Below are 16,697 nucleotides of genomic sequence, written 5' to 3' on the forward strand. Positions count from 1 at the left end.
CATGCTTTTCCGAAACAATCGTTGTATTTTCAGCGCGCAGTGTACTACCAGTCACAAGTGTACTATTGTAGTCTGCATGTCGAAGCAAATTTTGGGCTGCTCTGGTTATTCCTTGGGCGGACTTTGTTCAGTTAACTATGAAAAGAAAAAAGCAGTCAAATCATGACAATCAGACAAAGTTAGTTGTTACTTTGTTAGTTTTTCTTGAATTATCAAACAAAAAATACTCACTAGCGGAAGTAATGCTGTACAGCTCTGGCTTCAGGCATATAAACTCTTTTATATAATCCCCAGCATATTCGTCTTTGAATTTTAAGACGTCGCGTTTATTTTCGTCGCTGTACAGTTTGTGATCTTCTGGGTAATTTGAGAAGTCAAACTGATCAAGAACATTGCTCTCCTCCAGTTCACGGTAGAGATCTTCACAATTGATCCGGTATAGCAAGCTATCAGTAGTATTGTGGCCCCTACCTTAGTTGGTGTATCCCAATAGATCTTTTTTGTGCGGGAGGAGAAAGAGCTGCCATGTTCTCGCCAAACACTTTAATTTTATCAAACTCAAACTTGCTTACTATGGTTAGGGTTCGTCTTGCGTCTCTCGTAAAGTCGATTTTCATCCGTCGACGTTTTGATTCGCAGTTTTTCCCATAAACGGCGTTGTTCATTAGTTTATAGAAACTCTCTTCAAATTTATCCGAAGCCGCTTGTCTCTTCTCACTGTTCAGGGTTATAGAGGGTGTTAACCAATTGTTTTGAGTAAACTGTAGCACACAATGCGTTTTCCTAACCACAAATTCCAAATTAACATACAGTTTTAACAGCTTGTAATGCAGCACAATGTTCTTTGTCGAAAAAAGCCTGCCAGAGTTTTGGAACTTTTGAGGGGGGTAAGTTATGACTCTCTCGCAAATTTACTTGGTATTCGCTGAGCCAGTCATCCTCAACAATATTTTTTGATGGTGCGAGGGGAGGTCCTAATGCTAATCGTGTAGACTTGCTGGATAATGCAAGTCGACTTCCACGAAGTAACCGATAGGGTTATCATCAGGGCAGTTTAGTATCTCAGCCAGTGTAATATCAGAATTTAGCATAAAATCTGATTGAGGGAGGTTTTCATTCTGCATGACGCCATCGTACAGGTTATTTGCGTCCACGCAGAAGCCAAATGTCGAGGTTTGTGAAGAGTCATAACCTGGTAAATATTTATTATTTGCTGTAAACTTTCTCATCTCGTAGACTGAACATACTCCCCCACGTACTGCGCCTACTATCATATCGAGGTGCTCGCGTTCTGTAAGCAATTCGACTTCTGCCTTGCATATTCTCAATGACGCTTCCTTAGCCATATTTGGGAGTGTGTAAAAGTGCATGCAACCGAGTTTGTATGTGGAGAAGCTGAGCTCTCTGTGGAACTCACAAACGCATGCGAGAAGAGCGCAATCGGTTTTCAGGTATGCGTCGGGGTAGTCTTGTAGAGTTTCACAATTCAGAGTGTTCCACATCGTCTTGGCGTAGTTCAAGTTTTCTTGAGTTATTGTTACTGCGTTTCCTTCTAAGTGATACGACATTCATTAAGTGGCGGTAGGAATTTTTCGCTGAACTTTTCTCGACCGCTAACATATGAATAGGGGTAATATCTTTTTTGCTGCCGGAGCTTCATTTCTGTTGAGGATAGGTTAGGAAAGACAGAAGCAAGTACTCCAAAACGATCTCTTGGTAACATGTCAACCAGCTTTTCGAGAGACAAATTCATCATTTTGAATGAATCAATAAGCCTCAGATTTTCATACTTTTTGATCACTTTTCCATCATCTAGGGTTATGGCCTCCACGAGCACTCCAAAGTTCATGAAAATGTGTTTTTCATGAGTAGATGGAATTACCTTTACAGTGGTCGTTGGCTCACAAGATTGCAAGGCTAAAGAAATGTGATGAAGATCATAATTTTGTATATTATGTCCCACCAAAGGGGTGAAGTTGACTTTCCTTCGTGCTCGGTTGCATTTTTCATGAGCCCAGCCAAGAAATTGTCCAGTGTAGTGGCAATGATCCAGATCAATTGACGACTGTTCACCATTATCGTCAAAGGCTTCGTTTTATATCCAACATTTGCTAGCTGCACTTTTTGGATACTGGCTACGGTCACCTCTGAAGAAAGGAAAATCTCGTTTGCGCTTGTATATATCCTTGGCTAGTGTGTGTAACATGTTTACAAATGAAAAATCGCAAGTGAAAACCCAGAGGGCTCGTGTTTTTCAATAACTCTGGTGTATGCGTTGTTCCCGTGGGGCGTGCATCCTGCTACTGGACACAAGAAGGATTCGAAGTCAAAGTAAATGACTAATGGAACAAACCAGATAGCGGCCAAGTTTTTGAATTTATATAATTTTTTTCCCGGAGCTGGTAATCGAACAACAGCCGGCACATTTTCACAGCAGATCTCCATATGATCGGTAAGCTTTGCAAGGCCTTCTTCACGCAACCAGAAACAATTCTGGCAAATATGAGACTCAAAGCGGAATTTGGTATTTCGGAGTTGACAGAATACTTCAACCAAGTTGGTAATGAATACATAATGGTAACAGTCAGCTTCGTATAAAAGTAATAGATCCATTGTGAAGTTTGAGACAAACTTTGACAATCTGAGTGGAAATAAGTCTCTACCATCAGAACCAAAAACGTTGATTCGAACTGCATTGAGATTTTCGAACTGATTGATGTCTTCTAGCCCCATGGGCATATCGAAGTGTCCAGTTGGTTGATGAAGGTTGGCTTGCTTGTAAGTTTCTGGTAAAGTTTTTTCTGTGTTGTAGTTCCTTCCTGGTCGACCAAAGCTAATATTGTTGTGCATATGATATGCAGCAATATATCAGTAATGGAAGCAATTTGCGTCCTCATGGTTACGAATAATAAGTAAACCGCGGCAATTTTGTAATTTTGAAGGTAATGCAATGAAAGAAGAGCCAGTTATAGGTCGGTAGCGGGAAAAGTTCACAATTATTTTGATAACTTTCTCAAGCACCCAACCACTACCATTAGAGGCAAATGTCGTTAGCACAATCATCATCTTCTCGACCATAGTCCAGAATGTCTCACTGCTAAGTCCCTGACTGTAAACGGGTGTCATGAGCGAATTTGCATAAATTTCATTAAGCTCATCTTCCTGATCTTCGTTTTGACTTGGTTTTCGGAGTTGAAAAAGAGCACTAAATTGAACTTTTTGCGATCCTTGTGCGATTTTGTGTTCTATAAGCGAATCGATTAAGGGTTTATGCTGGAGCTTGTGTTGGCTTGGGTTGTTGATGGCGGCAGATGGTAGCTCTGAAGGGTACCATAACAGGTAGTTTCAGGCGGCGCTTGAGTTGGTTGAAATTGATCGCCAAAGACAGGTAAAGAATGCAAAGAACTCATATGCTGAGCAAATAATCTGGTGTTGTTTAAACCCATATAGCAGGACCGACAGCAGTTTGTAAATTTTTGATGACAAGTCCTCATGTTTTTTTTCGAGTTCAGAAAATTTTCTACAAGTGAATGTACAAATACAACAGGTAAAGACTGGTGAACCTACTTCGTCAGGGTGGTAGCGATGCTCATGGCGAGATTGATTTCCCCTGTTAGCAAAAGTTGCCGAACGATATTTGCAATTGAAAACCAAAGTTGGAAAATTCAAGATTCAAAAGTTAGCAGAGATAATGACAACTTTCGTAAACATGTAATTCAACTTCAAATGGCGAATTTCTTTCTACTCCACACGAGTCTCTTATAATAGGCGCGCAATGCAAGCATTCAAAAATTCCGAAATTGATTGGATAATATGAGCGCGCGTTTTGTCCCAGCTTTAGTCAACTACTATGAACATATCAATTTGCAATGAACTGAAAGTAACGCTTTACGTTTCCCACTGAACAAGACTGACATGATAAAACTTGTTCGAGATTTTCGAATGTTTAGTGCAATATACAAAAAGGCGTCTAAAACCATGGGTAATTCTTTTTAGTTATTGGCTTCATGTGATGCGACAAAACATATCAATTGCAACTTTTTGGTTTGTTAAATTTTAGTCTTAGTTAAAGTAAACTTTTATGAGTTTTTAATGACATTTCAATCAAATATTTTAAGCTTTTTTTCTTCATTTTGATAGCTAATATGCTCTAATGACATAAAGGAAGAGGGAACATTTGTGTTTCAACCTTTAAGAGGTAATATTACACTTCAGTAGTCTACCTAAAAAGAAAATTTCGATTTGATTTCCACAGAAGTTTGAAAAACATTCCAAAAACATCGCTTTTTTCAACACTTTTTTTTATTTTTTAAGTACAAGGGATGCTTGAGACGGTTATGATGCACAGTTTTATTACTGTCACGGTGTTTGAACAGCTAATAAGTCAACTAAAAGCAAATGAAATGTTCAATTTTTTTCGCTTAATGTTGCAAAAAAAAGCAATTTTTGTAGTTTTTTCACTGTAGATACCGATGGGTGCGCCTGACGATGCTGGGCGTCATAACAAAAAATGCTCCCCGGACACTAAAACGTAGGACCCCACAATAAAAATCCCTCATCTTTATCAGGAAAAAAGTTAGGTTTTCTGTCAATCATGATCAATCAATGTCATCACATGACAGCTAATGACAAGCCCCCTGTTGCGAGCCTTTTTCGATGACAGCTGTTATGCGATGATTTTGTCTCCAACCCCCAAAAATTGATTTTTTTTAAAAAAAAAAACCGGGTGTATCATTATTATTTCGGGTAATTCAATTGCTAATTAATGCCAGATGTTAATGAGACGTTAATGTCCAGATGTTTTGAAAATCGGTGAAGGAGCCGTTTTTCGGCCCTGACCCTTATGACCAAAAGTGACAAGCATGTATCAGTGATAACAAATCCGTTTGAAAAAATGGGATTTTTTTTCATTAATTACTAATTAGACTAATTAGGTGCTAACTACATGTTAATTAATGGCTAATTATCTCATGAAGGATTGAGTTTAAATTGACAAGCGTTATGAGCTTTTTTGTAGTGCAGTGTCTGATAGTATCAACCCAATAGTCAATTTCATTCCAACTATCTTTTGGAGCCGATTTTTCTGGGTCAAAGGTCACCATGAAAAACAAAAAATTTTTTTTTCGTTTTTTTTCAACTTTTTTTTAGAAAGATGTGGTTAAGCAAAAAACCGAAAAAATCTCATTTTAAAAAAATCCTTTCTTTTTTTCCTCCTTTTCGCTGAAAAAATGATGTTTTGCTAGTTTAGATAACACCTGAAGGTATACCCAACAGGAGCGCTGGTATTATACCAGCATACCAAGAACGATTTGCTGAATGAGGTTTTTGTTTTATAAGGAAATTATGCATTTTTTTGAAGCTTTTGTTTAAACCTAATGTTACATTTTAGTAGCTTTCTCAACAAATTTTCTCTCAACCAATCAGAAGCTTGGTTGCTTCCTGGTACATATTACCTTCTGAACATGTTTGAACAAGTCCATTTTGGAAATTTTCTCTCAACTTTGTCTCACTAAACAGTACTGTTTTTGTGAAATTGTTTGAACATGTCCATTTTTGTAAAATTCTGATTCTGAAGTCTGCTAGTTATGTAAAAAATTAAAAGAAGAGTGTCAATTAGCGAGCTATTCACAAAAGATAGCAACACAACACACCAAAGTGCAAAGGAAATATAATTCAATATTAAATAAGTTATTGGAGGTCAAAAAAGTCCAATAGAGAGTCCTCCTGTCTTCGTTTTTTTGGTGCTGCGCATACTACTGGAGTTTCCGAGCAATTGGGTGTCTTAAAATCGGCTGAATTTGTTTGGGGTTGTGGTGTCTGAAAGTTTGAACCAGATCAAATATTGACATCAAACGGACTTGTATTTGCAACATTGTCAGAGATCTTGTTCTACCTCTGGAAATCCTCAAAGAGTGAAGGGCTTTGGGTTGGAGTGAAAGTTGGGCTTGGATCCACAGCAGAAATTGTTGGAACACTGACTGAAACACTCGGTGGCTGACTTTCCGGTGAGGATGGTGATGATTTGACACCCCACATATCACCCAAATTTTCGTAGGCTTGATATGTACCGAGTTGATTCTCGAATAAGGGCACACAATCGCAGTCGTATCTGTACAAGATACGTCTCACTTCTTCCGGCAAAGTTTCTTCAGTCGAAAGCTTTTGTGGTATAGTTTTTGGTGGTAAGTGTCCTCCAGAAGTAATGATACTGCATTCAGCTGGCTCCGTTTTTTCCGGTAGGGCGGCAATAATAAACAGCTTCGGTATGAAACAAAACTGGTAAGTGTTCCACAAAACGTTTTTTCTTTTCTGTTGCATCAGAACGACAAAATTTTCAAACACTGTTTGGTAAACAAGAGTTTTCAAAAAAGGAGATAGCAGACTCCGAAACAATTTTCACGGACATTGCTTTGAAGTTCAATTTCGTTTCAATAGTTAACTGTTAAGTAAGAGCAAAAGAAAGAAATGAACACAAGTACAAAACTCTTTCCCAACAAGTGTTTCGCAAGGTTCACCTTATCTAAGACCAAACAAAAGATTGGAGCATAGTCACACCTAGTTGCATAATATATTGTATATAGCATGTGGTTAGCCGCACTGTGGTTCCCTTACAGAGGAATTTGGGGTCACATCTGTTTTGTATTGGTTTTATGTAAATTGTGTGTGGTCTCTGCTCTACACTATCTAGGGTCACATCTGTTCTAAATCAACTTGTATGTAAAATACATGGGTCTGTACACTATTAATGGTTAACTCTCTCCCACACAGAAGTGTGGGTTGTGCTGATAAATTTATTGCTTTATATACAAAACACATGTACTTGTTATCTTTGTTCGCAAGTAGGTTCACGTAACTAATGGTTTTTAGAGGTATGGTTTTAATTAGCTATTATCTAAAAATGAACACAAGTACAAAATTCTCTCCCAACATGTGTTTCGCAATGTTCACCTTATCTAAGACCAAACAAATGATTGGAGCATAGACTTAAGTCACACCTAGTTGCATAATATATTGTATATAGCATGTGATTTTTACTAGGCGCGCTCTGGTTCCTTTACAGAGGAATTTGGGGTCACATCTGTTTTGTATTGGTTTTATGTAAATTGTGTGTGGTCTCTACACTATACTATCCAGGGTCACATCTGTTCTAAATCAACCTGTATGTAAAATACATGGGTCCCTACACTATTAATGTTTAACAACTCTCTCCCACACAGAAGTGTGGGTTGTGCTGATAAATTTATCGCTTTATATACAAAACACGTGTACTTGTTATCTTTGTTCGCAAGTATGTTCACGTAATTAATGGTTTATAGAGGTATGTTTTTAATTAACTATTATCTAAGGTCACATACGTATAAAAATCTAAAATGAACAGTCTCAAGTACGCCGTGGGGCGTACTTGAGATTGTATTTACCAATCACTTGGATTTAATTAAAAATATGACGACACTGGTTTGATCCCAACTTGCCGCGCCTCCTAACTTCGTAGTTATTTACATTATGTTGACTAAAAGTGATAAAACAAGTTGCCTACCACGCCTTTTACTTCCATAAAAGACACAAAATTTGGAGATTGCTATTTCGACATTTCCCAAACTGAAAAGCGTTTGCTCAGGGCAACTTTAAAAACGTACGAGAGAACCAGAACATATGTGTTTCTAAAGTTGTTCAAGAAAGCGGCCGAGGATTACAAGTTTGAACCGAGAATTTCTCTGACTCTAGAAGAATTTGGAAGTTTAGTCAAAAAAGCAGAAAAAATAGTGAATCTGCAACGCAAGATTCCCCATCAAAACCACCCCCAGCAAAGAAGCAGAAATTTGATCAGTGTAGTAAAGATGGTGGAAGCAATGTTTGAGCGCTCTCCCAACTATTTCAAACAATTTCAAAAGCAGTTCAAGTTTTTAATTACTGACGAAAAGCCAAACTTGACAGCTTCGAATAACTATGCTGTGTGTCCTCATTTTGAGTCTGATTTTTGTCAGTTACCCACTAACCATTTTCACGTTCTGATTGAGAGTGCAATCGATGTTGAGACCATGAAGCCAATCAAAACCTTGACAGTTCCCTGTCTCTTCACTACCTTCAGACACTTGTTTTCAACTTCAACGAGTCTGGAATTTAAAGGAGATACATTTTCAAGATTACAGCTAGCCGTTGACTTTAATGACAAATCTGGAGAGAAAATGGATACAGCAAATGTACGCAAGCAACTTCCACCCTCGGCAACAGCGGCAACCAAACTCCAAACTCTACAGCGGTCACTAGCGGAATTTCAAAAACATTGGCAAGATCTACATCAATTGTACCACAGAAAACAATTCACAATTTTGTGTGTTCTACAATTTCTTCGAAAACTCAAACTGATCAAATTAGTAGTGAAACTTTGACAAGAGTAGAAAAAATTTTGAGTGGTCCTCATTCTGGTGGTTCTTGTCGGATTATGGATATATTTATGAGTGGTTTTGGAAAACTAAACAAAGATTCTGATTTACTATTTGTTCGTCTTGTGAATGAAGAAAAAATTCAGTTTTAAAAAAAAATTATTTCACAATGTTAGATTTGTCAGAGCATCATGTGAAGAGCAAAGCGAATCAAATGAAAATCACTACAATTTACAAATTGTCTATCATCAAATATGAAATGAGCAATAAAAATACAAAAGAGTCCGCACAATTCTGAGTTTTGACTTGGAATTGGTTGGTTTTCAAGTAATTGGTGAAACTGTACATTATTTTTTGCAAGTCGCTGATAAATATTCTTGTAAGAAGACAAGGATCGTCCATGGGGATCAGCAAACAGAAGATACTTGCTTTTTTTACAAATGAGGAGCCAGTGCGTGCCAGGACTTTGAGATTTTGACGCGTTTACTATTAAAAAAGTGTTTGATTTCAATTTTGAAGGAAAATTGTCGGCTGCAAATACACCTCGAAATTTGTGTTTTAGTTTTTGACATCTCTGAGTTAAACCGTCTTCGTCCATCAGTTTGTTAGAATATGATTTTTTGACACTCGTCGAGCGGTATCAACAAAAATTGTACTAGCTCTTTCTCCAATGATAAAAATTTCAATGTTGGTCGGTAAGGCCGCTGAAAACTTCAACTCGATAGATATGGAACAGTTTGTTAGCTCCGGATGTATAAAATCATGAGAAGCTTGTTGGGTGCTAGTCAGATCAAATAACATTACAAAATGGTTGGGATTGTCTGACAGACTTATTCCGTGTTCATTGTCAATATAGGCTAAATCTGATATTGCATTAAAATAAAGGCGTTTTTTATCAGTTGTAGATATTTGGCTATCAGCCACTGGTAACCCGTTGCGATAAATATATATCAGTTCCAAGTCAAATTTTTGAAAATGAAATGGATTTTGCATGTTGTTGCCCAAAAAAGCTTCGTTTGTATTGAGACAAATGGCTAATCTTCGGATTGGCTCTCGTGCAAAAATATCCTCTTGCTTCCAACTATGCAGACCAGTTGAAGCCAAAAACGTCTTTGTCAAAGTTTCAAAGTAGGGTAGGCAGCAGGGCTAGTAAGCAAGGTTTTTTAAATGGCAGACACGACCTCGTCATTCAATGTCATCTTGCGAACGTACAAATTAACTTCAACAATTTTCACCTTGTAATGTTTTGCAGCATCATCGGAAACGATACCAAAATTATCAATAGATCTTCTGAATGCAATACGAAGTGTTACACCACTGAGCAAATGTTTATCACATGTGAAAAAGTCTACCGCTACTTTACCATAAAAAAGTGCATTCTGCTGGCTTTATTGCAGATGGATCTTCTTCGTAAGAACAGCCTTGACGTGCCAACCAAGTGTTCTTTGCATCTTTGTTATGTGAGAACTCAGTTTCTATAAGAATCTTGTGTGCGTAATTCCCATTTGCGTTAGAGATTTTCAATCCGTTGGCTGACACTGTGCAGTCAGAGAAAAGTGAATGCAACACATGCTGCCTCTTTGCCTGTAGTGGCCAGAGAAATGTAGTAAGGATGTTGCTTGGTTAGCGTAATAAGAGTCCACGCTAATTGGAAAATTTTTTGAACTGAAGGGTTAAAATGACTTTACCGGTTCACCAAAAGGAACCAATTCTCCCGTTTCTGTGTGAAGCTCAATCGATATTGATTGTATAGTGTTTGATAATAGTTTTTTGTAATCTAAATTGGAAAAAACGATTCGAGGAGTTGGTTCAAGCTCGCAGACACTACCGTTTTTCAGACGTTGTTTTGAATCAATGACTCGAAGCAAGGGGGCTTTTGTATCACCAACGTACTGGTGCTCAAAAATATTGGTATATATAAAAATTAAGCGCTTTCCTGAGCAAAGATCAACGGGAAATTCTCCCTAGTATGCTGCCGTTTCATCACTCTTCATTAGACTGCTTGATGTTGCGCTTTTCATTTTGTACCCTATGTGTACTCCACTGCCATCTGGAATGCCCGAAAAACCCACAATGCTTGGAATTTCTTTACTTGGAAAAGTAATTCCCTCATTTTTCCCCATCAAAGTTTCAAACTTTCCAGTTTTCTTGATCTCTCTGAATGAAAAGTTTGGTAGTCCAACAGTTCGTTTGATAGTAGTTAGTATGTCAACAACTGAATTATATGTTCCCGTCATGATAGACAATTTTTCCCCGTTATAAGGACGAGAGATCACATTGGCTTCAGTAGCCCTTTTCTGGCTGTCTTCGTACTTTTTTAAGCTATATACTACCATGTCTCCATTTACAATATGCTCAATTTTTGTGGGGAAAATGATCTCACTTAGGGCTACTCTCCAGTCACCAGCGAGTTGAATTTCATCATTGAAAAAGTTTCGAAATGAACTGAGATTAGAGTCAAAAACTTCCATTGAAGCAGATAAAATAACATGCACAGTGAATTCATCAGTGAAACGGTTTTCACTCATCTTTCTCTATACGAACAAGCTGTAACTCTGGTTGATAAAATTTGCCTTCAATTTTGTCACCGTTTGCATCAATAAGTGAATACGTTGGTGGATTGAAGGTTGCTAAGCTTTCTACTTCAAATACTTCGTGGGTGAAAGATTGTTTATACCCTTTCCTGAAGGCTTCGTCCTTTTTGACAATTCTAACAAAACCTCCAACGTAAAATTTGGGTCTCTGAAACCAGAATGTTTAAGCGCTCAAAGAGACAAGTCGTGGAACATCCTTTTTAGTGACTCTATTTGGAGCAAGTTTGGTTACGCGGTTGACCCGTGAGTTAATTGTTTTCACAAATTGATCCAGTTTATCAATGTAGGAGTATGTCCACTTTTCTTCAAGGTACTTGTAGATAAAGTTTTCTAGTGATCGAATTTTCCTCTCTGCGAATGCAGACTTTTTTTCACTAAAAGAGCTGTATAAATGAATTTTTCGTTTGTTGCATAAGGTTTTGAAGGCTCCAAGAAACTCTGTACCATCATCAACCCACACTTTTGTGGTTGCTTGTTTTTTATCATTTTTTTAAAGGCCGACGGAGTTTCCGTTGCATACTTCGTTTTTAAGGGCTTCACACGAAGGTATCTGGGAAGACAGTCGACCGCAACCAATAAATATTTAACAATTCTGTTGTATTTTGCTAGTTTATCCACATAAGCCAAGTCAACGGACCAACATTCCTTTATGTCTTTTACTATTACTTTAAGTCTAGGAAATCGTAAACGAAATGGGCGATACTTTGTAAAAGATGGCTTGGTTTCCAAGTATGTCTTATCTTTACCAAACGATAATTTGCTCTGGGTTTTTAATCGCGTTAGGTTTCCAAACGATGCAGGTCCCTTCAAATACAGTTGGTCCAACGTTTTTTTTCTCAGAAGAAGTAAGACCATTTTTGCTGTTTGGTCTCGTCTTTTGCCGTCTTTTTTCTTGTGCGCGTTTTTGTTTGGTTGGTAACTTGATAACCGCTTCCTGATTGACCTCGTGGTCTTGCAAAAATGTCTTCTTCGCTTTCAGATGCTTCCACGATTTGTTTGGCATGTGTATTGGACACTAAATGAGGTGAAAGTTCGAGAGCTAATAACGCTATAGAATATTTTTGAATATCAATTTTCTTTGTTGACAGCTGTGTGTTATATAAAAATGTTGACGCTTTTAAGCCAAGTGGTTGGTTATCAATATGAATGATACCACCTGGATCTTCAATGAATACCGTCGGGGATTCTAATATCTTGTTGAGAATGATTTCTGCTCTTCCAATTTTGTTTTTCACCATCACTCCCAAATCTCTCATTATTGACTGAAACGTTGTTGTTGTACTTTTTTTTGACAATAGGTTCAATTTCACTGTCATCACTCATGGGCTCCTCTTTTTCCTCATGATCTGTTTTAACCTTTATGCTGGGTTCTGTCTGGACTGCTCCATCCTCTTTTTCACTTTTTTCTGGTTTTAGAAACTTGTTTCTTTGAATGAGAGACAATTGCGTGGCTTTATGTTTGTAAAGAGGATTATCAAAGCTTTCACTTTTTGCCGGTTGTGTTGACATGAACATTTTTTGGGAATTAAAATAAATTCTTCAGAATACATTACCACTGCCTTTGATGAAGGTAACACGAGAGAGCAATACCTTTCAAAAGAACCCTGTTTTTAGCGAAAATCTGCCTTTTTTTAAAACTTGGTTGTTTAGATAAAAGGTTTTTAAATGAATTTTCATGGCCTTGTATCAAAGTTTTCTTGACGGGAACGTTACCGTTGACAATATTAAGCAAACACTCGCAAAGAAAGTTAATAAAACTATTTGGTGCCAACTTGATTAGTTCTATTGATTTTATGTCCGATGTCTCTAACATTCGCCGCAGCATACAAAGCTCCTTCTCTCTCATTACTCAAATTCGTTGTAACAGCTTTAGCTGGGGGAAAGTGAAAAACGGATGGTCCTTGTGAAACAAAATTGGAGCAGTGACGTGAAACGTCTGAAGTTTTTGGATCCAGATTGATCAGTAAATGACTAAAGGGTTGTTTGGTTGCTAGCTCGTAGCTATCTTTCAAAAATGGAGTGTTATTAAGCTGTCGACCAATTAAACCAATCTGTTGAATGTCACGGGATGATTTAAATAAAATGATTTGTGTTGTATTAAGATCAATAGTTCGTGACCATTTACTTTGTTGAAATAAATTGTGTTTTACGTAAATTACACTAATGTTATTGTGGCATCATGCTGTAGCCAATTTCGAAAACTCTTTGCCATTGAAAATTTCGCATGAATCATCAAACACCAACAGACAGTTTTCGAGCTCCGATATCAAATCGAAGCTTGAAAATTTGGTAAACTGTATGTTTAATTTTTCCTCTAGTGACTTAAATTTGGGTTGTTCATGTTGGTAGAAATAAAAAATTGAGAGGAACGTTGGACAAACAGTGTTTTCGAGTAACATTCTGAAAATAAGTTCTGTTTTTCCACAACATGACGGACTGCAAACAGCCATAAACAACCGGTCATTTGTTGAAATGATTTTATTCATAATTTTGGGTTGGGAAGAGCGTATCTAACTGTACAAGAAAGAAGAGAAAAACAAAATGTAGACTCTTCACTTTCCAGCTGGAAAAACACAAGTATTACTAGAGAAACTTTTATGAGAAAAATTATAATAAAAACTTGTGTAAAAAAAACAACTTCTGATCGTGGTATCCTTGAATTACAAAACCTCCATGATCGCCTTTCATGGTGATTATCATCAAACACTAAGTCAGTTATTGCCCCACCCGTATCTAACTGATCCTCTGCTTTACTCATTTCAAAATAAAAATTTTTAAAAAGAAAAGGTAAATTTAGTTATTTCATTATGTAAATTTCATAAGTTACAAATTGTGAGTTTTGATTATCATTAATAAAAGTAACGGTGCAGTTCGCATTTACTCTGTCAGTTTTGTCTCTGAAAACAATTGACTGTACGTTGTTCTCTTCAATTCTTTGTCTTATTTCAGCTGGAAGACTCTTGTCGTTCAGTGACATCAGAACTGGTACTGCACGCTTGGGTATGGGTAAAAGGGTTAGTTTCAGTTTTCGCATTTTCTCTTCCAAAGACATGGTACAATTGAAAGTACTCCAAAAGCGAAAGGTATTTCTTGAAGGCTTCTATTTCAGCTCCAGTACAGACAATTTACTGTTTCCTCAGTACAGTTTGACCACGACTGTCAATTTTTTCCTCTTTGACAAATGTAACTGTTAATTGATTTTCATCCGCTATACAACTGTAAACCACTTAATTTGGGGACAAGTTCACTTGAAGTAGAGACGGTGCTGCTTTTTCGGACCGTCGATTCATTCGTTAGCCACAGGTAAAATAATGTAGCTTTTTTTCTTGCACAGTGGTTATTTCGTTGTCGCTTAGGACAGCTTAAAACATGTAAAGTACAAATTGGTGTCTCGTGAAAAAATTTCAAATTCTCAATTTTTGGACACAATAAAATCTCTAAATTGATAACGTTCTTCTTGAGAAGTTTCTGAAGAGTTTCTGTTTTTTCTGTTCCCTTTGCATAAAAAATTGCCAAGGGAAACCGAACTGCTATGCTATCAAAAAATTTGTTGCAAATAACAATATAGATAATCTCCACTCTCCCAATTCAAACCATGGAGATATTTTGACACCCAACTGTATGATAGTCTCTCACTCGAAGACAGTATGCTGAATGAAGTTGGGGGTAAAAATGACACAGTATCGCAAAAATTTTCTGTCGAAACAGCTAGTTCTTTGATAATAAAACCAGACTTTTATGTCGAAAGCCTTCAAAATCAAGAACAACTGGTCGTGATTTCAACATTCCAGCAAACTGAATAAATTGCTTTTAAAAGTTTTTACACATAGACAGAAGGCAAGTCCTGTCACGTGACCAAGATACTCGTTTGTCACTGGACAGGGTAGGACGTACAAATAGCCCGGCCCTTTTTCACTATATTCAAAGACAAAACCTGAAGCGTCGTGAAGTATAGCATGTAAACTCAAAATTTTGTAAGACTTGAAATACTTGTCCAGAGAAGAACTATCAATACCAATCAGTCCACCACAGGGTCTGATTTTCATCGCAAAATCCAAATCAAGGTCAGGATCCAAGTACTGACATGTTGCCAAGAAATAAACAAACCTTTCACAGTACTGAGAATAATTCTTTTTCAATTCCTTGTAAATTTCGTGAATAGCTTTCAAATCAACCGTCGCTAGGGTTGTCATGACGGAAAAATGAGTTTCAAGGCGACCTAATCCCCTTAATCCCTTTCCGTCTAGGATAACCCCCTATTATCCCATGTTTAAGTATCGTAGGATAACCCCCCCCCCCTCTTGAGAGAGTATTTACTTACTACTGTTGCAACATTTGCTAAATTTGTAATATTGTGAAAATCATTGATCTAAGAAGTCATAATATCAACACAAAATATCTCTAGGTTGTATAAAAACTGACATGGATCTGTAGTGGTCATTCATTTCCTCTCATAATTGAGATGTGTCTACAGAGCTCCTTCTAGTTACTCTTTACCCAATGTTCTTTAGAGGTCAAAGAGTTACTAACTCGATGGCATATATCATCCTGTCTGGTCTGAGTGCCCTTAACATGCACAGTCTCTGTAGAGCAGTCTTACTCTTCCACTCCTGAGGGAACTTCTCCAACTCAATGTACTCACTCTCCACAAACTTCTTCCACCTCTTCCCACTCCCCTCTATGTCCCTGTCCAGATTCTTGAACTCGTCCATTTCCGCCAGACACTGTTTAAAAGCAACGTAATACATACGAACACATAACTGCAAACATCGAACTCGCTTAATTGATCTAACCAATGTAAAATTGAATTATTAGTAATTCCTTCAAGAAAACTATGCTTAATTTGTTTTGATATTACAGGTTTCTCAGAAATATATTCCAACATTTGTAAAAAAAAAACTGCAAAAAGTCAGGCTTTCGTTCTCCACTGGGGGAATCAATTAGACCCTACAGCTTCTTAATTTCACCTCTTCGCCCCTCCTAAATGACAATTTCTTTGAAAAAAATTGGATCGCGATGTACTAATGTTTTCAATTTCAAGCGAGTTTTACCAAACTTGTTCAATACAAATTGTGATCTATTTGTAATGTTCAGGTTGCATAAAAAGCCGCATATTTTATAATTGGGTTTTTAAATGAATCAAACACCATTTATCTACAAACTTCTCAACATATAGGACAAACCTTAATAGCTCCCCAGGATGAGTCACTGAGGAAGTCAACTGGACTCTTGAAGTCGAGAGATGTCGGGAATTTGAGAAGGAAGTCCAGCTCATCCTTTTGGATCTCCCCAGAGTGGAGTAACACTTGGAATGCCACTTGCACTTTGAATATGAACTTGTCTTTTTCAAACAGACCTGAAGACAAATATTAAAAGGTTACTCAATGATATTCCAGCACATGCTCACCTGGCTAAAAAAAACTTTATTTGCTGCTGCGAAATTTCAGAAGTCCAGATTCAGGATTTTTTGTGAGATCTGCCATGAAATCTTTAAAACTATCCAGAACCTAGTTATAGTAATACCCCCCCATACCGTGCCGTTTTATGATTCCAAGAAATTAACACCAAAATTTCAGAAGTCCAGATTCAGGATTTTTGTGAGAACTGCCATGAAATCTTTAAAACTATCCAGAACCTAGTTATATTAATGACCACCCATCTCACCGTGCCGTTTTATGATCCCAAGAAATTAACACCAAAAGTCAAATAGACATCATTA

At 37.3% G+C, this 16,697-nt stretch overlaps 1 protein-coding gene across 2 annotated transcripts in view; it reads right to left on the reverse strand.

The window, feature by feature from the left end:
* LOC142344830 (dynein beta chain, ciliary-like) overlaps positions 1-16,697 on the reverse strand; it is a 270,411-nt gene that overhangs the window by 17,085 nt on the left and 236,629 nt on the right. For both annotated transcript variants that reach the window (XM_075396813.1, XM_075396814.1), the window contains exons 69-70: positions 16,162-16,334; positions 15,509-15,702 (exon numbers count right to left, since the gene is read on the reverse strand). In XM_075396813.1, coding sequence (XP_075252928.1) covers positions 15,509-15,702; positions 16,162-16,334 — 367 coding nt within the window. The remainder of the gene's footprint in view (positions 1-15,508; positions 15,703-16,161; positions 16,335-16,697) is intronic.

This window comes from Convolutriloba macropyga, chromosome 8, assembly GCF_964194025.1.
Source record: "Convolutriloba macropyga chromosome 8, txConMacr16.3, whole genome shotgun sequence".
Lineage (NCBI taxonomy): Eukaryota > Metazoa > Xenacoelomorpha > Acoela > Convolutidae > Convolutriloba > Convolutriloba macropyga.